The sequence below is a fragment of the Colias philodice genome, chromosome 17 (assembly GCF_061535455.1).
Source record: "Colias philodice isolate Cphi_HAF_F1 chromosome 17, ilColPhil1 Martin Lab GWU primary, whole genome shotgun sequence".
Taxonomy (NCBI): Eukaryota; Metazoa; Arthropoda; class Insecta; order Lepidoptera; family Pieridae; genus Colias; species Colias philodice.
Window position 1 is genome coordinate 4,989,867 of NC_143102.1, and position 24,861 is coordinate 5,014,727.

The 24,861-nt window shown below is 32.3% G+C and overlaps 2 protein-coding genes across 4 annotated transcripts; one reads left to right on the plus strand and one right to left on the minus strand.

Annotated features, from left to right (window-relative positions):
- Positions 1–997: 997 nt before the first annotated feature.
- LOC149481048 (clavesin-2-like) lies at positions 998–3,078 on the minus strand. The gene has a single exon (XM_089705720.1). It carries the CDS (start codon positions 2,974–2,976, stop codon positions 1,987–1,989), a length of 990 nt encoding a protein of 329 aa, XP_089561846.1. The 5' UTR covers positions 2,977–3,078; the 3' UTR covers positions 998–1,986.
- Positions 3,079–13,573: 10,495 nt separating this feature from the next.
- On the plus strand, positions 13,574–24,337 carry LOC149481049 (protein quick-to-court-like). 3 transcript variants are annotated; one of them, XM_089706032.1, is made up of 6 exons: positions 13,574–13,690; positions 19,972–20,242; positions 20,488–21,528; positions 21,827–21,928; positions 22,179–22,271; positions 23,003–24,337. In XM_089706032.1, exons 2-6 carry the CDS (start codon positions 20,003–20,005, stop codon positions 23,204–23,206), a joined length of 1,680 nt encoding a protein of 559 aa, XP_089562158.1. In that variant the 5' UTR covers positions 13,574–13,690; positions 19,972–20,002; the 3' UTR covers positions 23,207–24,337. The 3 variants fall into 3 exon arrangements, with proteins under 3 accessions (XP_089562158.1, XP_089562159.1, XP_089562157.1); XM_089706031.1 differs by lacking the exon at positions 13,574–13,690 and adding an exon at positions 13,844–14,312; XM_089706033.1 differs by lacking the exons at positions 13,574–13,690; positions 22,179–22,271 and adding an exon at positions 13,841–14,312.
- The last annotated feature ends 524 nt before the right edge of the window (positions 24,338–24,861 follow it).

The window sequence follows — 24,861 nt, forward strand, 5'->3', positions numbered from 1 at the left end:
TGGGTCCACGGGGAAAAAATATTACCCGTAGACCCACAGGGGGACATAGCGAGGGGACCACGGGTAATACGCCCATTTTAATAACCCTTATCATATTTTATATTTAAATATTTTCCAGTGCAAATGCCATAGCTATTATATAGGTATATTCCTAAGTACCTATTTAGTACCTATTTACCTCATCATGACTGATGATACTTGATTAATATTATGTCAAAGATAATAGGCATGACGACAGTATCCATAAATGATCGAATTAGTGTTTTTAAGGGAAAATTTATAATAAATAAATTAAAAATAGTCACTTAGAAATAGTAAAAACATTAAGATTAATGAGATTATCAATAAAATAAAACATAGAAATTCTGCAGTCGGCCATCTTGACTGAAACACGCGTGACGTCACGTCTATGTAAACAGCTTCGCGTCAGGTATATTTTGTTGGTATGAATATGTTGAGAATACGCATTTTTATTTATTTTCTATTTTTTAACGTATGCTTTATCGACTCAGAACAGAAATATAATTGTGAATTCACGAATATGTGGTTCGGGTTTCTCTCCGTTCAATTTATACAATCATTTCATATTATTTTCTCTTTAATACTTTTTTTGGGTATTATTTTTATGTAGATTCACATTGCAATAATGCAACCACTTATAAACTTTGAAATAAGATTCTATAATACTTAATAATTAAATATTTGTTTAATTTTGCTTCGCTATGCATACAGATAATTACGTATTTACGTAATAGTGACGTCACGCCTACGCCATGACACCTGTGAGCTGTTTTGGCACAGGTAATAAATATTTTTTGAAAAATGGCTTTTATCTTCGTTAAATTTAAGTATATTAGCGAAATATACGGTTTTTCTTGTTTAATAAACGTGTACACACATTATGGAAGAGGTTTTCAAAATCTTTCGTCATGCCTATTATCGAGGTTTCTCTTCACTTCTCTTGAGTAGATAGATACCAAAAAATAAAATACAAGTGTCCAAATATAGAAAGTTTATTGAAGTTATAACATTTAACATTTTTTTCAATATTTATTTACACATCACAATGAGTATTTTGGTCAAACAAATAAAATATCAAACAAGAGCAAATAAAAGATAAGTCCGTTTTACAGTTTTATTCATAAAAACGTCTACTATGATATATTTGTGTACAATGGACGGTTTAAAGTAACGACTTAATGTGAGAGAGCATACAATTCTGCATTTTGTTATGAAATGAGAGCAAACAACGGTACTCCATTTAAATTTGTATTAATAAGGAGATAGAAACGTAATACTGCTTTAAACAAATATTGTTTTATCCTCACATTTAAAGATGCCAAATCTTAACATTAATAAATGCGCAAAGCCTCACAGAATTGTAAAAGCGAATCCTACCTAACTACCTACTTAATTATTATTTTAACCCTATTACATACATTGATAACATAATGAGATTTTTCACCTACATCTACGATTAGTGGATAAATAAATAGATACAATGAATTAATTTGTAGAGTTAAATATTGTTATAAACACGAGTGCATAAAATATGCAAGTCATATCGGTGCACGAAACATCGTCAGCCGAACAAATGGCTTATAACGAGAACTCTAAACCGTTACATGCACTCCATTACGCCGTCTCGCTCAGGGGATGACTCTATCTAACCACCTACAAAGAAGCATTTCATTCGCTTGACTCATATCATAAATAACCGTGAAGCGAAGCCAAATTTTAATTTGATCATGTTCCAAAGCGATATCATTTTATATATCACACGTTCTCAAACCATTTAAAATAATATAAGCACACTAAACTTAACGTCGGATTGTGATTACGTCCTCTTAATAGCTAGGCTCATTAACGAAATAAAACACTTCATATCACAATAGGCACACGCGTAGCACCAGTATGGGGCGATACGCCCCAGTGAGATGCACAATTGTCCACTGGAACCAAGTAACGAGGTGGGTTGTATTATAGTCAATCTTTATCGCGTAGTAACTCTGACTTTGCACTTTTTTCACTCCCATGAAATGAAAAGTTTCCATTGTCTTTTTGTTTATATGCCTTATCCACTTTTGCCGCTGGAACGTCGCTGTCTTTCGGAGCTGTCGTTGACACTTGCGCAGCTGGCGTTTCTATATTTTCAAACCGACAAAACTGTTGCAACCATAGTTCCGAATTATAAGATGGTCCTTCCCCTCCTAGTTCAGCCGGGAGTATATCTAGGGGCAAAGAATCGTGCAGTGTTGACAAATTATTTCCATGAAGAACTATCCTCTCTCTCGTTTTCGCCTTCAGGTACGGTTTAACAACAGCCAGCGCGGTCTCCACATACCAAGGTTGTCCAATAAAATGTATACTTTTGAATCTCACTGGCATACAATCTTGAAGACAATCGATCATCATCTTCAACGTTTTAGCTTGCAAACTACATGATTGTTTGAACGTGAACTCGGTCCAGTCAACAATAATAACATAGCCGTTGGCTTGGTTTTGTATTTCGACGAGCGTCCGTTCCAATGTTAATAACAAAGCTCTAAAGACGGAAAGTAATGGGCAAGCGTGGGGAGTCCAGTTTGAAGCGAACATAAGTAGAACACAGCGTCCCCTTCGGTCACGTTGGGCAAGAACACCCGGCAAACCGTCGGCCAGCGCCCGCAGCACGCCTCCATCAGCCTGCGCCCACAGTTCGGGGTGTTCTCGACGATATTGGTGATAACGCACTAGTAACTCGAAACTCTGTTGAACATCGTGTTTCCTCGCGTATAGGAATCGCCGCAAAAAGTCGTCATCTTGGCATCGACTTTTATCTCGAAGGGCTAGGTTAAGACTCGAATCGACTGAGTCTTTGAGGCCATCTAGGGCACGCTGTCTGTCGCCGTCGGTGAGGCGTTTCCTGGATATATCACAAAGTCGTTCATTTTGCATCTGGTGCAGCCTCCAATCGTATTCGGCGTACTCGTTCATGTCTGGTGTTGTGAGTCATGCGTCCTTTCACCGATGTTGCGGTACGTTGCGCGCGCGCCGCCTGTAGCTCGAGGCCGACTGTGCGCCGTGCTCGTTCGGCACGCCGCCGCCATTGCTAGGCGTTCATTAAACCGCACTATGCTACGTTTACGCATTCGAACCAGTTACTGGAGCCAGTTAGTCCGCTTCACGTTTCATCCTCTTTTGAAACATGAGAAGGCATCATCCTATGACTCAGCAACATGCATTATGTAAGAAAATTGTCATTTTAAGAAGAAGATGAAGAGTTTATTCTAATATAATGAATTCTTAGGAAAAATTCATACTATGTGATCATTGTTTTGTTTATTCAGTTAAGATATAAATTGTGATAAAAAAATTGGGGCCAACGTTATGAAAACCGATTAAACTGTATCTTTATAAAATAAACACAAAGTAAAATTCTGATTGTGAAAAACAAAATACGCAGCGAGTTGCAACATTTTTAAATAGTTTTAATTACGTTAGTATTTGGAACATGGTATGTGTGGACCGCATTAACACACCATTAAGATAACATAATTATAGATTATGATAAATAATTTTAGTTTTATTGATAAAATTTGGAGAAAATGCAATACCCGTACACTATTTGATTAATATTAATTTTATAACCCTTATTTTTTAATATATGGTGTCATATACTCCCATACATTACTAATCACACCGATGATATCTTATCTATTAACTGATCAAGTAACTGGCTCACTACAAACGTGGCCTAACTTACCCAGTCGAAGCGAGTTATAAATAAAGAAAAACTGAAGGTTGACGGTATACCGGTCAATTGGCTGGCTGGTTCACGATGACGTCGGCTGCGCGTGCGTAAGGGACGAGTATATGTTGGAACGAGATGCGCTTCGTACTTCGAAGCCTTATATTATGTTACGTACGGATGCCCGAAAAATGTATAACGTCCGCGCTTTGTTCACTTTATCGTAACCGTAACTGGTTACTCATTAGTCAATACTAATTACACGTGCAGCATTGAAAGTGCCTTTTGGCTCTTTTATTAATTATTTAAATATTTATAGTTTTATACAAATACATTCAAATAGATTCATGTACTTTTTAACATAGAGTATATTATAATATGCATCACACGATAAACATACATGCTAATTCTATATTATCATATCAATCATATTATGTACAATGGCAACAGCGCATATCAGTAAACATCTTTTACATAATAAACTAAGTAGTTTAGACTCTTACTTTCTGTTTAAAAAATAATGTATGTGATGAAGAATAAATGTAGAGCATGCAGTTTATATTTTCGTTATTTATTATATTATTAAACACGTCACGCCTCAAGAAAGATTTCAACGGCGCAACGTCTCTACTCTCTATGGAACTAAATCATATTCCTTTGGGTTAGCTTTCTCTTTGCAAAGGATGTCTTTGTTTTCACGGACAGTTATTATCGTCCGTACTTTCCTTCAGTTCAGTTACAAATATAATGTTCATTGGAAATTTTGTTTAAAGTGCTGGCCAATAAAACGGTAAACGGGACTGTCGCAAATTGGTGGAACTTTTACATTTGAATAAAAAAAGCATTTAACAAAAAATAACAGCAATGACACGCAAGAAATATGATTTGAATCCATTCAATTGATTTCAATCTGATTCTACTGTTATTTTAATTTCACCTTTCATATTACTTGTTAAATTATCATTTTGAGTATGCAATGGGAAAATAAACATATACCTAGTTCGGATTTTCCTTGATGCGCTTGTAATTGTATCACTATTAGGGCCAATGACTTTTAAAAATTAACAGGCATTGCATTGCATGGTCGTTGCCCTGCAGTCAAACAGTGACTAGGTCCGCATTGGTCGATTAAAAATAGACTCACTGCACGTCTTGAGATCCGAAGATTGCCTCTTCGTGTAGCTGCATACGTAGCAGGTTTTTCTAAGTTGTGTAATAGAAAATATGACTAACCATTCAATACATTTCATGGAAGAGATTGGCTTTCTAATAAGTAAACTTTTGTGATAGCCCAATTGTAAATAATCAACACAGGACGTGACAATTTAAAAAACAATTATTGTAAATTATGCCTCGACTCTCGGAGAACGAGTTTAATTTACCTAGAATAAATTAAGGAGTTTTAGGAAATAAAATTAGGGTTTTCTTCGGATAATTTTTAGAGAAAATTTTAAATCGAGAGAACCAGCTAACCAGTTGAAAAAGGTAACGTATTTTGAATTTTCCAACATTGTCACCTCGAGTAAAAACTGATAACGTCATGCATCATCAATCAATATCTCTGATATATTGTGATAAGACCTGGTACTTGATACCACACATGATATCCTATCTATGAATAATCCATGCACTTTTTGACTTTTATCATGGCCTGTAACTAGTAGGAATGTTAATCGCTGATATTTCTGTATATTTTAAACTAGCTTACCGCCCGCGGCTTCGCCCGCTTTATCTAAAAGTTAAAACATAATAAATTATATACTAAAACCTTCCTCTTGAATCACTCTATCTTTAAAAAAAACCGCATCAAAATCCGTTGCGTAGTTTAAAAGGGACATAGGCACAGAGTAAGCGACTTTGTTTTATACTATGTAGTGACTACGTTAAATATGTATTATAAAACCGTTTTATACTATGTAGTGACTACGTTAAATATGTATTATAAAACCGTTTTATACTATGTAGTGACTACGTTAAATATGTATTATAAAACCGTTTTATACCTACTATGTAGTGACTACGTTAAATATGTATTATAAAACCGTTTTATACCTACTATGTAGTGACTACGTTAAATATGTATTATAAAACCGTTTTATACTATGTAGTGACTACGTTAAATATGTATTATAAAACCGTTTTATACTATGTAGTGACTACGTTAAATATGTATTATAAAACCGTTTTATACCTACTATGTAGTGACTACGTTAAATATGTATTATAAAACCGTTTTATACTATGTAGTGACTACGTTAAATATGTATTATAAAACCGTTTTATACTATGTAGTGACTACGTTAAATATGTATTATAAAACCGTTTTATACTATGTAGTGACTACGTTAAATATGTATTATAAAACCGTTTTATACCTACTATGTAGTGACTACGTTAAATATGTATTATAAAACCGTTTTATACTATGTAGTGACTACGTTAAATATGTATTATAAAACCGTTTTATACTATGTAGTGACTACGTTAAATATGTATTATAAAACCGTTTTATACTATGTAGTGACTACGTTAAATATGTATTATAAAACCGTTTTATACTATGTAGTGACTACGTTAAATATGTATTATAAAACCGTTTTATACTATGTAGTGACTACGTTAAATATGTATTATAAAACCGTTTTATACTATGTAGTGACTACGTTAAATATGTATTATAAAACTGTTTTATACTATGTAGTGACTACGTTAAATATGTATTATAAAACCGTTTTATACTATGTAGTGACTACGTTAAATATGTATTATAAAACCGTTTTATACTATGTAGTGACTACGTTAAATATGTATTATAAAACCGTTTTATACCTACTATGTAGTGACTACGTTAAATATGTATTATAAAACCGTTTTATACTATGTAGTGACTACGTTAAATATGTATTATAAAACCAACAAAATTCTATTACTTACCTATTAAATATTCGAGATATAGGTAGTATTAAGGTTTATGTGTTTTATACTTTGTTGATAAACTTTATTCGATTTATGTACCTATAGCCTGCAATTATTAGGCTAAATAAATAAATAAGATTCTAAAGGCTTGAATTGGCTTACTTTTAAGAAACTTACACATGTAAGTACAAAACTAATCCTAGGTACTCTATTTATATTTATGGTTTTTATTAGGATGAGGCTAATAATATTATTTTTTAAGGGATGGTCTTTATGAAACTATCCTGATATTTCGGCATAAAAACATTTTCTGTTCCCGAAATTGTTTCTTTAAAATAACAATAAAACATCTGTATGTGGATATGTTTTATTTCCTTTTAATTTTCCACGGAAATGATAAAGATCACGTGCACGTGCCACGTTTATTAATGAAGAACTAAATTAATTAGTGAATTAAACACGAACATCGTAGCTATAATAATAGTTAGTAAGTAGTAATAATAAACTGTTACAAAGAAGTATCAAATTAAGTTAATACATATTATAATATTACTCAAATATTTTTAGAATTCATTTTAAAATTACAATTGAAGTTAAATAGATAATAATATAAGAGGAAACATTTATGTAATAGTTTTATATTTTTTTTTTAAATTGACTACATAATAATATAGGTACTAGTTACAATTATTAAAAAAAATTGTACCTAAATTGAAAACTAAAATTTATTGGACTCGGGAAATCATATACTCAGTTTAGCCTATTTGTTTACATAATATTTTAACGTATCTTTTAATTAGATACTTGTTGAAAATACTTTAAAAATTGTGAAAATTACATAACTTTATGAATGAATGAATGAATTCTTTATTGCACACACCAGTTGAAAGAAATAACATAAAATACGATACAAACAAATTGCACAAAGGGTGACCTTATGGCTACAGAGCCATCTCTTCCAGGTGACCCAACCAAGGAAAACAATGATAAATTACAAATACAAGTAGGCGGTGTAGGGTAAAAGTGGGATAGATGCCGCACTAGGATAGATGCCCCATTTTCAAAAAACCTCACTTCCCAGAGTCCTGACTACGAATTAATGATTTAAATAGGAGCTCCTATCACCCCGCACCTCGTGTACGCATGAGCTGTTGTTTGGTGAAGACGTGTTTCGCTAGTGCGTGTTATAATATCGGCGGCGAACTTCACGAACACGTTAAAATTTAAAAAGGTTGATATTTGCCTTTGCATAACTTTATAAGTATTAATAAATTTCACTATATTTCTTATTATGTCTATACACTGGTTCATTAAGTACAAATCTAAGTGAAAATAGTGGCTCTTTTGTTTTTATTTAATAAAAAAACTACTGGGGCAGCTATCCTTATCAAAAAGGATAGTTGCCCCTTTTTTTTCGAGGGATAGATGCCCTTAGGGGCCTCTAAGGGCATCTATCCCTCAATACATATGTACATGTTAGTATCGATAATCACAGGTACTGTTTATATTTTTACCTGATTGCGTCAGAGGTTTTCTCTATGTTAACCGATTTTACTCGTTTAATTTGCTTTTTTTTTTGTTATGTTTACTTACTTATTAATGATCTGCCCTTATACTGATTGTAGGAGAACCACGCCACGAAAATACAAAAGAAAAGAAGGAGTGCGAGCGCAAGTATATTCTTGGACAACAGAACAACTATGTGAACTTGACATTTGCTGGTTTATCATATTAATTTTATTAGATTTCGCGTTTATAGAGTATGTCAGGCATCTATCCCACTCTGCAGGCATCTATCCTCCTTAGTATTTTCATGGTGGGGCAACTATCCAACTAGGTAGGCATCTATCCTCAAAAAAGGTGTTCTACAAAAATATTTATTACACATTATCTATAAATGATAGGATTAAAAATATATATAGTAATTCAAAACAGATAATTAACCTAGCTATATTCATACAAAGTGTTCGTATAAGATTCATGTTTTTTAAATTATGAGGCTATTTCAAAAAGTGGGGCATCTATCCCACTTTTACCCTATACTAAAAAAGAAACAATGATAAAATAAGTTTAAATAAATTAATAATATAAATTACTAGAAAAGTAAAAGTATAAATAATATACAATATGTAATAAATAAAGAAATTCATATATTACAATATATATATACGTATTCATAATATAAATAGATATAATATATACATATTATATAATACATATACAAAATACATATAGGTAACGGAAACATTATTAAAGTCATCATTTGGCCACTAAGGAGATGTAGTGTAGTTTATTTATTTGAAAGCTAGTGCCTTCTGCTTGGTGTCATAAAAATTAAGTCCATTTTTGACCATTGGAAGATAGTTTAGTTTTTTGTTGAAAAATAATAATTATTATAATAGGTAATACATATTTATCAAGGTACGCAATTACATTTATTTACATTATATTTTGGATTATTAAGTGTGCAATCGCTTTCAATTCTATGAGATAATATATCTACTAGATATCACGTTATCACTGTCAAGTACTTTTTGGTTTATTTCACAGTTTTCACTATAAATATGAGTTATAAAATAATTAGCGATATAAACAAAGTAAGGTCAGTGTCACATAAGTAGGCAGTCGAGACTCGAGATGTGAGACAGTGAATCATCCCGCCGATTCATCTGCATGTCCAACAGCCAACTTATGTAAATGAAAACAAAACAAACGCACAATGCTTACGAGAAACAGTCGCTTTCAAATACGCGACTGTTTCTTTGTATTTTTTTACTTTTCAAATATTGCGGTGATGCAATTCGCAACCGAGAATATTATAGTTGTGTATAATGCATCCTTTTGTAACTTTAACAAAGGTAAAGTTGCGTAAGTTTGGCTAAATTATTTTGAAGAAATTAAAATTTTAAAAGATTATCAGGTAGAGTCAAGTATTATTTCGAATCACATATTATTTGAAGATTATGAATAAATTTGCATATGGTATTATGGGTTTACTCATTTTATACTTTTTTATATATTTTTTTTCGTTTTTAGTTTTTACGTTCACGTCACGTTTCCAATATAATATCTATGACAGCGAATCATAAATTTCTTCATAATGTAAAACTAAATGTTACAATTTAAAAACAGAGTAAGTAATTAATAAGTAAATTAACCTTTGTAATTCTTTTCAGAAGAGCATACGTACCTGCTCAAGTTGCCGGTACACAATTCCGGCAACTTGAGCAGGTTTTCGTATTGCTTTTTTTATCTGAAGTACAATCTTACATAATTTCCATTCCGTACTTTTATATACATAAAGCTTTATATATTATAATTATTTTGTAAATGTTTTTAAGGCGCATACCAATTGTTAATTTTGAAGACTATATTTCTAAAAGAGAACACGTATCGCCATCGTGTTGAAACACGTAGCAAATAGCATCTTCATCTATTAGTCACCTATGCAAGTAATGAGCGATTTCAAACCCGTTTTACATACTCACTGATCTAGATACCACTCTATAATAACCAGTGATGTTTTAAAATCACCATTGCAACGTATACTGGTATGCTTCTGCATTTCAAGATAATCTAATTTCATACTACAGGAGCGAGTACTTTGTAAGAATTTATTATCTTATCTGATCCACTTAATTATAATTGGTTTCGTATGCACCAGCATGCAAATGTTCATACTTCATGCCGTCAGAGAAATCAGGAGAGAGCGCGCGTTCAAGCGTATAAAGGCAGGGTTCTTATATTTCATACGTCAATTCCATCCATAAAGTCGATAATTGATTAAATTTCATCGATTATGCATTGATTGTTCACTTGATAAATTAATATGTCGAATATAAATGCAAAATAGTGTTTCTACAACACTTGAGTGACCGTTGGTGCGGCTAGTGATTATGTAATTGTAAAGTAAGCGTTTTTTTTAAGCCTTTTATCGGGTCTTCTTTCATCCTTATACCGAACAATGAGTGAGTTGCCAAAACGGAAAGCAATTTTATATGTTATATTGTGACTCATGTCCAGAAAAGGGCACGTCTCGACGTTTTTGTGAACGCAAAATACTTTTTATAATGCAGTCCCAATAATGTGGTATTGGCCGTTTAAATTGGCGCACAAAAAGCGGCCTCCACTATCGCAAGGCTGTCAGGCCGGTTCTGAACCTCGTTTTAAAGATAAAACCCTCTATAGTTTCTGTATAAACGCTTTCAAATGGACAGCGAGGAAATTAATAACGTGTTCCATTATACCTTGTCGCAGTTGATGACTATAATGCGATATTGTCATTTGACTACCTGTTTGAGATTGTGGATATTGACCCTATTACAATTTAATTACCAACAACATAATTATATTCTTAATAAGTACCTAGTTGTTTATTTATTTTTAGTGTACGACTCACTACTATTATGTAGCTATACACTATAGTTACATAGTTATTATAGAATAATATTAACTTATTCGCGCTAGTTTTAAAAATACGGCCTTAGCCTAAAACCTTTCGAAAATATAAAATTATAGAGACAAAACGTAGAGTTATAATAACAATTATAGGTACCTTTATCAAGTTTTGAGCAAGTTTAACACATTTAACACTTATAAATAAATATATAAATAATCGTAAAAAGTACATAAGCATATTTTGATGTTTCACAAACAAAAGTAGTGGTTAGGGAGCCAGGTGCAAATTTGGTTAACTATTTCCTCTCAAGAGATAATTCGTCAGACGCATGAGAGTATAGTATTATAAAGCCTCGTGAACGTCAGCTGGCGCTCGGTTGGGGGGGTGAGCGGTTGTAGCCTCCCACGCACATAGGAAAAAAAATACATTCATTCATTCATTTCCTCTCAGCTAAAAATTTGTCAAATTGTAGCTAACCCAATATCTCAACGAAAAAAAATAGTCAGCTGGTTACAACATGGTGTATTATACGTCAGCTGGTGTCTCGAACATGAAAGTTAAATTTAAAGAAAAATTTATTTTCCGTTATTTCCTCTCAAACAAAAATTTACCTGATGATAGCTTATATGTAACTGTGGATAAATATATATGTCAGCTGGCTGTATCTTGGTGGAAAAACCGTCAGCTGATACGGAAGGCTACAACCGCTCTTCCCCCCAACCGAGCTCCAGCTGACGTTCACGAGGCTTCATAATACTATACTTTGATGCATTTTACTAATTACCGCTTGAGAGGAACTTGGTCATAAAATCTGCTGCTGGCTCCCGGACCATAGAAATAAAACATATAAATCCAAAACTCCTTTGTTTTTGGATCTCCGACCACCGCCATCTAGTTGCAAATAGTAAAACAAAAACAAGTAGGCACTTTGTGGCATTTACATAGTCCTATGTTGTACATAAATTTCAATTTTAACAATTGAAGGGAATATTCCGTTATAATTCGAATAGAGAGAATATTTGACTCTTTTTGCTACAGTTTTGATGTATTTTACACGCTCAATACACGCTGTTTGCCTGTTTACATAAAAAAGGTTTCCAAAGTTAGTTGCCTACTATTGTTGATGGAATTTCACTTATTTCGATGACATTTTAATGATTTTGTAAAATAAAAAATTGCGTCTGGCACCTATTTAACAACGAAAAAAACGTCTTGCAATAAAAAAATTATGTCTGATGGATCTACCTAAAGGCAAAAGATTAAAAATTACGCGTTAATAAATGACTTTAAATTAAGGATGTTTTCTGCAGATAAGATGCGCACTAATAAACGCAACCACTGCGGCCAGCCAGACAGCCCGGACTCTAACCGAAATAGGAAGAGAAGCAGTATATCAAAGAACCAACTATACTAAAATTCTCACTTGTCAACGTTGGTAGCTCCTATACGAGAATAAATCAAAAGACATTTCTGCGTATACTAATGTATCACGCACATTTTTTCTAGAGCACATAATTTTTCATGTAAATTTATAGCGATCATACTCTATCTTATGATTATTGTTGCCAGTTATCACAGAATAAAAATTATATTTACTTTGTGTCACCTAGCTGCCAATCTCGATCACACTTTTTCTTGGCGGATTGTTTCTTCAATGCGATCTATTCATGCGTATATATTTTCAATGGCTAGGCATGCGGAAAGTAAATTAAGAAATTATCGATTCGAAATCTACAATATTTGTCAATTTATTTGACTGCTGTTGTGTAACACATTAATTGTGTTGAAATCTTTGAACGTAACACTTACATTAGAAGTGTGTTAATTGGTCATAATTTATGTAATAATATATGTTTAAATCAACTCATTAAGTAATTATTAAATGTTATTAATAAGTGTTTATGAAATTACATATCGTTAATTGATGCTCTGAGGTTATTAATAATAAAAACGATTAAAATAACCGAAAATAAGAAGGCATGTACCTACCTGTGGGTAATATTTATCAGTTGGTAAACATTAATAATTGAGCAATTAGACCACTATAAAAATAGCCTTTTGTGTTATTTTCAACTTTTCTCAACTATCGCAAATGTTAAAAGGTTAATATAATAATAACACATTTTTTTTAATGCTACAAGGTATCAGGTGGTTGGGCCATAGTTGTTGGTTTCCTTTATTTTCGTAGAATATTCTAAGTAATTATTGTCAGTTTAAAACATGTCCAAGGTACAGAGTGGAATTGTGTAATGCTATCTTAAGGGAAAGTACTGTTAAAACAGTACATAAAAAAGTAACTCAAAAAACATACAGTACTTTTATCTTAGAAAAAAAAATAGCTGTCTTCGTAGCGTATGTTTTGGTCCATTAATAATACATTACATATTACGATATTCGAATTAGCAACACATTCGTACTTGTGAAACATGTTTTCATCGTTATCAGAGTATGTCGTAATAATTGCAAAGCGACGGAAAAACGCCACTACAATTTCCATCCGCATTACCGGCAATTTCTATTGGTTTGGATTGTTGCCAAACAATACAAGCCTTCTAACGCTATTCATTAATTTTGGAAACTAAGGCAGTTATTACCTCATTGCTAGAGACCATTCTTAGAGCGTATTCACCTTTCAACATACCTGAGTAAGTATTCTTTATTATGCATAAAAACGAGTTCAAATCTAGCTCAATCATTATATTGTATTTAACAAAAAACGCTTCAATTCTCAAATGAACTCCGAGAGATGGCGTTCAGTATATTCGGAGCCACGACTGCAGTGGGGCTGGGTACCGCAAAACGATTGCTGACATAACAGTTGAAGTCAATAATTTATGTAACTGTAACATGATATACCTACTATGTAAGAGTGAATATTGTTATTTGATAACGTTATTCACTTTTTCTGCAACGCTCTCGTGTTGTACTGTCGTGTCCGCAGCGTGGCGTTGAAACGACAACGTAGGTAAACGATTGACCAAGCACGCCAGCCCCGACAACTTGCCGCAACATTCTTAGCGTAAAAGTTACCGTGAATGGTTTACTCTATGTAATTTGCGATGTTCGAGTTGCTGTTTTACAAGTTTTCCTAACGATTAATATAGTGCGAACGACTTAGGTTACCGATATACGATTATAACGAAAGTGATGATGTGTGTTACTGATATTCGACTGCTCCGACGGTACTTTTTAGTGCTTGTAAAATACGCGCACGGCGCGAACATTATTCAGTGAAGAGGTGATTTTGCCAAGGTTTTAATACTAAAGGTGAGTTTTATAAAGTGAAGCTGTTTGTATACAAACCATATAGGTAAAAGGACTATAAATTTTTAGGAAATTATCATGTTAATAAAATTGTTATTCGTTACCAGGGCAATAATATTTTACACATACAACATGAAATACTGAATAAAAATATCGAAACGGATATATTCGTCCTTGATTTATTTTTTATCTTACAATTAGTATCACAATTATAATTGAATGTTGTGGTTGTGGCTTCTAGAATGATACAAAAATCTCGTTATAATATTATTAGCTACAATTCCTTACCTCATTTACCACAATATATCAAAGTACTTTAATCTCACCTTCGTTAAGGATTGTGTCTTTATGTAAAGTTTTTTTCTTATTTGCTTAGAAAGAGATAATTATTTTTCAAGATTTTTGTACTTACTTAATGTTATATATATTATCTAGTTATGTACATACTTATAAGTAGGTTTATATTTAAACAAAAATGAAAAAACACTTAATGTTGGTAATTTATTAAAATATTTTTAAATAAATTGATATTAATGTACTTATAATATACATAATATTCATAATGGAAATTTATGTTGATATATTTAGAATTTAATCAAATATTTGTATTGTAAAAATGATATTTGTAGTACCTATTAGCATTATCTAATAAGTGTACCTACCTAAGCAGATTACAAAAAGTAGATAATAAAATAAATATACAAACAAGAAAATATATGCGCATATGCACACACATCAGAATTCGATTAAACCTGTTCCTGAGAAATGCTGTTTTTGAATTAAATGCAGTATAATTTTAAAAACTAGCTGATGCGACAGCTACAGTCGTCCTGCCCTCGCGTGTTTTCTCAATTTTTTTTTTTAATTTAAGCACTTTCATAAGACCCTTCTCCTGACCATAACGAACACATCAAAAAAGTACGTTACCCCACGACCGGACCAAGGGAAATAGAGTATGTAGAGATATCTAAAACTTACGAAAAAACACAGGTTCATCAACATTTATTTAGAAACCTAATAAGTAGAGACCTGTGGTAGAGACCGAAATTAAATAGGAAAAAAGTTTTTCTTTATTTAGATTTTTATTTAATTAGGACTTATTTTTAAATGAAACTAGAGCACGTACTACAAATATTGCTACAATTATATGATGCATACCAAAGATAAAACAGAAATTCATCGTAATTAATGGGAACAAGAGACAGTTCTGCTGTTTACGGCAATGCGTTTAACAATATAATAATATATAATAACTTTACGCAATTGTAATTATTAGATAAAGAACTCACAGATTGCTTAATTGGAGTTTCGCTCAATTAACATTAGCTTTAAGTACATACTTACTATACAACTTTTAATGGTCTGAGCTGAGACATAGAAATCTAAATAACAAGACACTAGTCGGAGAGGATTCTTTGTTTAATGTTTAAACATAAATATAACTATGTAAAAACTAAAATCCTTTTAAATAAGTTCCAATATAAATAAATATCGTTTTTTGTATGTCTTGATAAATATGTAAGTTTTCAGTGAAAGTAATCAATAATTAATACACAGAATGTACTCATTAATTAGTTAGTATGCAGAATGATTAACAGATATGCTAAAATATAACACGAAGGCAGTCTATATTTATGTAACTTTTGTTACATCGACTTTCCTTTCAATGTAACAAAGGCATTTTGTACAATATCAACAAATAATGTAGCTACTAGCACAAAATATTTGTATGCTTTGGTTATTAGTATTGTTTTTTTTTTAAATAAAAATTCAATAAGAATCGTACCTATGCTTTGACATGGTTAAAAGGTCACTGCAGGAAATTCCAATCTACAAAATATCGATTTCCTTTCTCTATAGTTTTTATAGAACCAGTTTTGTTCATAATTTTTGAACAAATCATTGATAGACACTCCTGTCTCTACTCGTTTTATAGAGCCCTGTATAGAGTAGGTACCATGATGAGTGCCAATACAATAATATACACAAGTTATTTTATAAAATAACTTGTGTATATTATTATTGTAATTGGGTAGTATTTACTTACTAATGTATTTAAATTTACGGACTAAATGTTCATAGCCACCATCATTAGCATTTTAAAAACCTAGTACCTATGTACCTACGTACGAGAAAAGTAGATTTCTCTGTTTGATGGCAATTTAAAGTGACTAGGCGTACTAGGCTACGCTGACGGAGAGATTTTCTTTCTCGGTAAAATTGAGTTGCTTATGAAAAACTTGTTGAACTGAATACTTATAAGCTTTCGTCCCGAAGAAATTTCTACTGGGAAGCATCTACTTACTAGTTTATATTTTTATAACGTAGTTTCTATCTAAGAAAGGAAAGGAAAGGGAAGAAAAACTCACAAATCTATAAAATGTGGGAATTGAAGTCTGAACTCTCCTTTCGTCGTGGATGAATAATTAACAAGTTGATGTGGATATTATTTACTTCTATTTAAGAACAAAAATAAGCCTCGCATAAATTAAATTTATATACATATTTACAAACAATGGGATTTATAATTACGAACAAACCATTACAAACTTTAAGCAAATTTCAAAAACAAATGTTATAAATCATACTAAGGCATTGTATACAGAAATTCTTGCAATTTCTGTGAGAAACAGTTCTTAGAGCTATTGTGTAACGAAATAAAGTGTTGAAACATTTTGTTGAAACAGCCAACAATACGCATTGGTTACACTGCGTTTTGTGTATATGTAGTTACCTGTTACATTAGGTATGAGATAGGTTTATAATGAAAAACGATTCACTTTAGCCAATTAATTATGTTAGCGTGTGATAAAATTTATTTAGGTACTGTTGGTACTGTTTAAAAATTGTAGAGCGGGTAACATAGTCAGTCGTAAGTCATAACTCGCAGTATAGTTATCATATATTCACGATCTTAGTGTGTGATCCATATTTTAAATTATTTTAACTTCTTTCCTTTGTAGAAGTTATTATTAATTAAATATTAACTAAACAAAATAATTGGTTGTGCTAGTTTACAATGTCGAAACAAATAATAACTGCTGAAGGTAAGACCTTGAAATTTTCGGTACGTTAAACTACGATTGTCTGTGCAAGACGCAATAACGACCAAGAAATTATAATAAATAGCAACGTCACGGTTTGGTAGAATAAAATGAAAATTTTAACCATTATTTACCAAACAGAACATTCAAGTTAACTACTTGTCCTTTTTTATTATTTTGATAGAGCTCATGATATGAGTGTTATAGGCTAATCTAGCTGATGTTTTTACCACAGTGAAGCATCCAACTGGAATTTCCTTTGACATACCAACCAGTTATTAACCAGATTAGGGATAATTAAAATATGTATAGCCTATGTTATTGGGGATTTTTTTTGTTTAATTATAATTAAAATTAATTTAATTATAATTAAACAAAAAAAACGAAAAGTTACAAATAAATGATTTGAATTTATAAAGTTAGTTATGTTATCTTTACAGATAGATTCACAAATACCTACATATTATGAAAGTGAATAAAGTATTTCATTTTAATATTGTTTCCTACTCTGATTAAATAGGTTAACCCGTTCCCTACAGCGCATCAGGGTCGCGCATAGTCTTATAAAAATTTTAATGTAATCGACCCGCAATGCAACCAAACCCCAAATGCATTTCAAAATACAAGCAAGTCTTAAATTATTATAATTTATATTGTTTTTTTTTTTTTTTTTATTTCATTAAAAACTAAATACAAATATATACTATATAGGTATATTTATATGCAGTTTGTAGACTAACAGTTATAATATTTATTAAGTATATAGTTAGGTATTATGAAAATAAAAAAAACCCGACTGTTAATTTATCTAGCCTATGTTACGAGTTACGACTGAATAAAACATTTGGAGCTTTAGAGATTACGATAATTTAGTTAAATTTTAAAGCTTTATTACCTACAAAATGTATAATTAGATTTTTACAAACATGAAACCCAACTCGCCGGCCGGCGCGGCCGCGGCGCGGGCTTCCAAATTTAAAATATTTACAGTAGTGGCATTGTTGAGATATTAGCTATTTCAGAAATTTTATCGCAACTCACAAGCATTTCTGATCAAGCAGAATCTGCTCGAAATGTACGTGCTAAAAAAAACTCCTTGTATGAACCTTATGAACCGATTATAATGAGAATTGGTATCTAAGTATTTGAAAACCCGGAAAGCTGGATAATATGATAGAAACTGAGTTTCGATCAAACTAATCAGTGGCTGCATCCGCACGAAGAAGGAAAGAAAAGGAATTTTCTACCCCATGTTCCCCTAGAACTAAAATGTCTAAAGGAAATTTTATGTAGAATATTTTTTTACAACTAACCGTAATCCTATTTGTGCAGGTTTTAGACTTATGAGCAAAAATTAAAAATAATTTGGAAAATCCAAAAGTGCACGCCTCATAATTTTTTTTTAATAAATATTTATTAATTATTATTTTTGTTTATTTAATAACAATTAAACCATATCGAATCAGACCCTGAAAAATGAAAGGGTTCTATTCCTGAGCATACTCAAGCGTAAGAGAAAAAAAAAGACTCGATTAGTAAAGTATTTCGGTCGCTATCGTGTTAACAAGAAAAAGGATCCGCACATACAGACACACGGACGTCCAAGACAGAACTTTTTTAAACTGTTTTTTAACTAGTTTAAATAACAAAAATGACATCAAAAATATCATGAACGTTAAAAATAGTGTTTTTTCTTAATATGTGTGTGTATGTATTATCTTACAAGTGCAATGTATGATACATAAAGACATTTTAAGTTTGAAAAATCAGATGTTTTGCGCGAAGTGACAGTAGTACCCACCTCAACGCTTCGCTTATGAGGCGTGCAAAAGGGTACCTACTTTGATATTGGAACACTCTCGGTTAGTCGGCGGTCGAAGCAATTTCAGTTGTTCTCTAAATTTCCCTGCTTGCCTATACACATCACAACTAAGGGTCCAATTATAAAATTGCCCCTGCTGCAGGTACGTGAGTAGCCGGTTTTAATTGGCTACTTAATTGTAATGTGTATAGGCAAGCAGGGGCAATTTAGAGAACAGCTGAAATTGCTCCGACCGCCATGCAACCGAGATTGTTCTACTATTGCCCCTGCGGTAGGTACGTGAGTAGCCGGCTTTACCCATGTCACGTTCGTGATACATAGTTTTTTACTGTGGTTTTTTATTATTTTGAGTTCCACGCAGGTTTGTGCCAGCGCTAAAGAAATTTGCCGATGTTTACAAACTTAGAGTTGGTAATTGTAGATTATGTACCTACGATAAGTAAATAAGAATTAAATAATTAGACAGGTATGCCGTATGTCTTAGTATACATATCTCCATGCTACTTAGCCATGCTGTATTTAAATTATGAGGTACCTACTGAATTCATGTCATTTATTTTTAGCCGCATAACAATTAACGATGGGTTAAATATATTATTATTCCTGATGTTGTTATTTAAAATATAATAATTATTAGTTTCTTGATTTTAAATAAGTAATATGTATATATTTTTTAATTATCTATAAAGAATATAAATTTTCATTTCCATATTCATATTTTATCTGTGATTGATTCGTTTGTTTTGCTTTGCGTTTGCAAAACGTGACTTCAATTTAATTAGCACTTGTTTTTCAGAACACTTCGTCAATGAGAACTAATAAAGAAAATGATGAACAGAAATAATAGTAGGAGGATTGCAGAATTCCAGGACGAGGTTTACAGCGCGGGAAATATCATAGGGAATTTCCGACGAGCTTCATCACTGCGGCTGCGCGGTGAAAAAATGGTGCAGCGCTCACCTTTACTTGCAAGGAAATACATTCCAGTAATCACGGAAAACATAAATCAAAAACAACGGAACGATGGCTCTCGTTTACCAGAACCAAGCCATCGTCCTCGAAGTCAAGTAAGTTTTGCAATTACTGAAACAATATGGTATCGACTGCCACTTTGCGTAAGCCGTAAACGTGTCAACCCGCTGAAAACAAGCAAACGCGATGGGTTTATTGACATGTTGACACACTTTTCAGCCTGAATAGTTAAACAGTAAAAATAATTCTTTATTTGAAATACCTAGTTATGTTTTTAAATTTCTTTTGAATTAAATAGATTGTAATCTATGATCTTCAATACCTTATTTTTTTATTTCAGTCATTTAATGCCAACACGCAAGGTAGACCTAAAAAATCTTGTATAAAAATACAGGAATGTATGGACAGGAAAATGAGTATGACAGATTCTGCCCATACCCCACCGGGCTCCCCGGAAGATCTGCCCGACGACGAGTCCCTCCACAGTTATGGTAGCGCAGCCACAGCAGCTTCAGTAGATGCAGGCTATGCACCATTCAATGGTACAACATTCAGTGGAAGGTCCATGCGTTACGTGTTGCACTGTTCCTCACACGCCGGCCTCGCAGGAGAGGAATATCTTACACCAACACAACGCGCACAAAAACAGATTCGTCGTCTGAAGAGTCTACTTACCCAGGCAAAAAAAGATTTGGAGAAAAAAGATAGTGAAATATTCCAACTCACAAAAGAGGTTGTGGAACTACGTCTGTACAAAGCATCAATATTTTCACCTGATGAAAAGTCCAACTCGAGCGAGATTGTCACTATAAGGGAGAACAATGATGAGGCGTCTATTGAAGAACAAAGTATTAAATTCAAAGATCAATGTAGATCATATGATGTGACAGACAGTCCTTTGTTCAAAGATCGGACACCTACCCGAAGCCGAAATGAAATGCAAGGATCCTTTACTGATTCTGGTCACTTTGATGATCTCACCAACTCATCATTGCATTCTAAAGAATCCGTTCACATGCTGACACATGACGCTTCTTGCATGACTGAAGCAGTTGACAGCGATGAAGAAAGAAGAAATTTAATATCATTCTATGAGAAAAAAGTAGAAGATGTCATGCGAGCACATGTGGGGGAGACACAAGAAATGAAGAAGGCCCATAATGACAAAGTTGAAGCATTACTTCAGAAACTATCAGATGTGAATACGAGATACTGTGAATTGTTACCTAATTATGAGCAAGCTAAAGAGAGAATACACGTTTTAGAGAAGCAGTTGGAGGAAGCCAGTCGACAGCTGCAGGATGAAGAAAATAGGCAGCGTGCTATGTACCTTCAAATGTATAACAAAGGTTTGGAGGCTGCTAAATTTGAGTTAGAGAAGGTATATTCATTTTTCTAGTATAATTATGTATTCTTTTAATTATTATTAACTAGATTTCCGCCCGTGAACCCGCGTTTTCAAAGGAAAACCCGCGTAGTTCCTGTTCCCGTGGGATTTCCGGGATAAAACCTATCCTATGTGTTAATCCAAGTTACCCTCTATATGTGTGCTAAATTTCATTGTAATCTGTTCAGTAGTTTTTACGTGAAAGAGTAACAAACATCCATTCAAACTTTCGCCTTTATAATAGTATTAAGATGTTTGTTTACCATAATTTAATTTGTTAAAAAATTTACAGGAAGGTGAACAGGAGGGATCTCAGAGTCAGATGAGCCGGGTATCAGTAGAGGAATTGCTAGAGCAGCTACAAATAACACAGACGGAGCTTGAGAACGTCCGAGTATGTTATGTCCTTACTAACTACTCATATATTGCTAATCCTATCAATTCCAGTTTCATTTTCTTAATAATTCAAACTTCTAACAAACGCATTTAAAGAATGTTCCAACATTAACCTATGAGGTCATGTATCATTTATCACCCCTAAGTTTTCATTCAGGGTTGATTGATTGAGTAGTAACTCCTCATCAATATAATACAGCCAGTAGATGCAAATAACAGGACCCGCTTTAAAATGTAGTGAATTACAGGACACAGCATTCACATCGGACAGAACAGCAAAGTCACAAGTACTTCTAAGTGCAAAGGAGGCTGTTTCTTTATGGGTCCTAGGAGCTCGAAAGGTTGGATTCATAGAGAGAGTACAATGGAACAAGATTCTTTGTCTACTTATGTTTTATCTCGCTTCAGCACATTAGTACATCTGCCCTTGTTTTTTTTACCTTGTTTTGCAGACTTAATTGGGACGCAGTGCAGAATTATTTGTGTCTAATTACAACTGTTATTTTAAATGTATTTATGGTTAATATTAATTACTTTTATTGGGATATTTTATGTTATTATTATGCCTTAATTGTGAATAATAACAATAAATCAAACTGTAGATACAGGTAGCACTAACTCATTATGCTTTATCCTTTAAATACCTTAGATTGTATAAATTAATTTTTAATTTAGCTTCTGCATGTTTTTTATTTGAAACAGCCTCTTTTGGTTATTGGGTACTGGTGAAATTGGAAGGTATAATTTTAGTTTTAGCATATTAATGTAGAGTAGTATAGTTTTGTTATTAAAGTTTAATTACTCAAGTATGATGACTGAAATGCCCCTAATTTAGTAATTTAATAATTTTAATTAATAATAAGTAAAAGTAGATAACCTTCAAGTAGTATCCAGTGTAGTGTGATGTTTTTATTTTTGTTAGTGTTTGTTTTATTTTCAGTCCTCATCATTAAGTAAATTCATAAGTGGTGCATTAACACTTTAGATAATTTTTGTGACCTTTCGTAGTTTTATATGTAGTTTGTATTTACTGTTAACATAAGAGAACTTATACCTATCCCCTTTTTCATAGGCCATGTACCGCCGAATTGTCGAGTCTCAGAAAGGCAGCAAGAGCAACGTCGACCCTGAAGTTACGCTACAGTTCCTGAAATCGGCGATTTATTACTTCCTCACTGACCCAGAGAACCACCAAGGACATCTAAATGCTATTGAAAATATACTAGGATTCACTGAGGCTGAGAAAACAAACATACGCAAGGCCAGAACGACATAGAGACTGCAATCAAGTGTGATATTCAACGTAGATAAATTAATTTTATTTGCTACTTAGCATAATTTTGCATGTTGCAAATATTAGCATAATTACTTAATAGACAGTTCCGTACACATAGTGTACTAAAAGCACTTAAACGTTTTAAGATTATATTTGTGTTCTAAGAAATAGTATTATACACAGAGTATTGTATAAGTTCTATCTAGTTCTACATCTGTTTTCTTCACTCAGTGCTTGTGAATCGATTATCGAATTTATATTTTGTTTGTGATTATTAGTTAAGCGCCAAAGAAAAACATTCCTATAATTTATGTTGTGCAATTTGGACTTAGTTTTAAGTGTAAAGAAAAGCTGAAATCATGGAAGCTACATGACAATATTGATGTTATCATTTTTAGATCTCTTCTTTTACTCTGTTTTTTAATTTTAATTTTTATTATTTTGTTACTGTTGTTTATGCATGCGTGTTTTTGTTTAAAATTATGTTAAAACATCGAATTTTATTTTAACCTGAGTAAATGGGAAGATAAATTCTAAGCGAGGATATAATTTATTACATAGGTAGATATTATTTTATTTAAATTATAGTACGCCGTCCGCACCGTTATATAATTTATCTTCTTGTGTTACTGAATCGGTATCTAGTTTTGTTCTTGCCACTTGGAAAGCTGCGCCTGTGATTAGTCTGCATAATATAGCATTGCATAATAAAATATTATTTTATGTTGTTCTTTTTTATTACAAATTTTAATTAAGGATTATTAAGATTGTTTCTCTTCAATTTGAAATTCTTAGTGACAACATTGGTCTAAGTATTATAATCTTATTCACATCACATAAACTTTATTATGAACTGTTGTTCTATGCGTGTCAAATTGATGAGATTTTTATTAGGTTGTTGTAAAACTTAAAACAAAGCAACTTAAATAAATGATTTTGCATCTCATATTTAATTGCGAATATTTTTAGATTTAGAAATATATTGTACCTTATAACTTATACTGTAGGTACATAATTATAGTATTTATTCACTGTTTGTACATAGTAGGTACTTTATGACATTTTTGTGACTGCTGCTTTTATTGGGTTTAAATGAATAAACGGTGAATAATAAATTTCTTTTTCGTCTTATCTGTTGTTTTATTTATACCCACAAATATATGGTACCTACCGGCCACAGACATGCCACAGAGCAGTCATATAAGGTTGTACCGGCCGTTACTGAGCGCGAACACAGTATTACAATAATGTATATTGTTCATTTGGAAGCTGTATTTAGAGCAATTTTGAACAATTCGTTGTAAAAAAAATCACTTTTGTTACCTACTGTTATTGCTATATTCTTAAATAATAATACATACTACTAATGTAGACACAAACCAAATAAAAAATACCACGCATTTTAAAACAATAATCACGCGGAACTATTTCGAAAAAACTACATAAAATATGCGTGTTTGAGTAGATTGTTTTTCAGCCAAGTACTAGTAAACTAAGCTAGTAAATAAATCTAATAATTTTACTAATACCTGGATCTGCGTAAAGCTTCGACCAAGAATTCAAAAACGGCCTAAACTTAATAAGTCATATTTTTCGTACTTCTGAAATCAGCATTTCCAGCTATAGTTAGATTCTATGGGCATGAACGCTCTTAA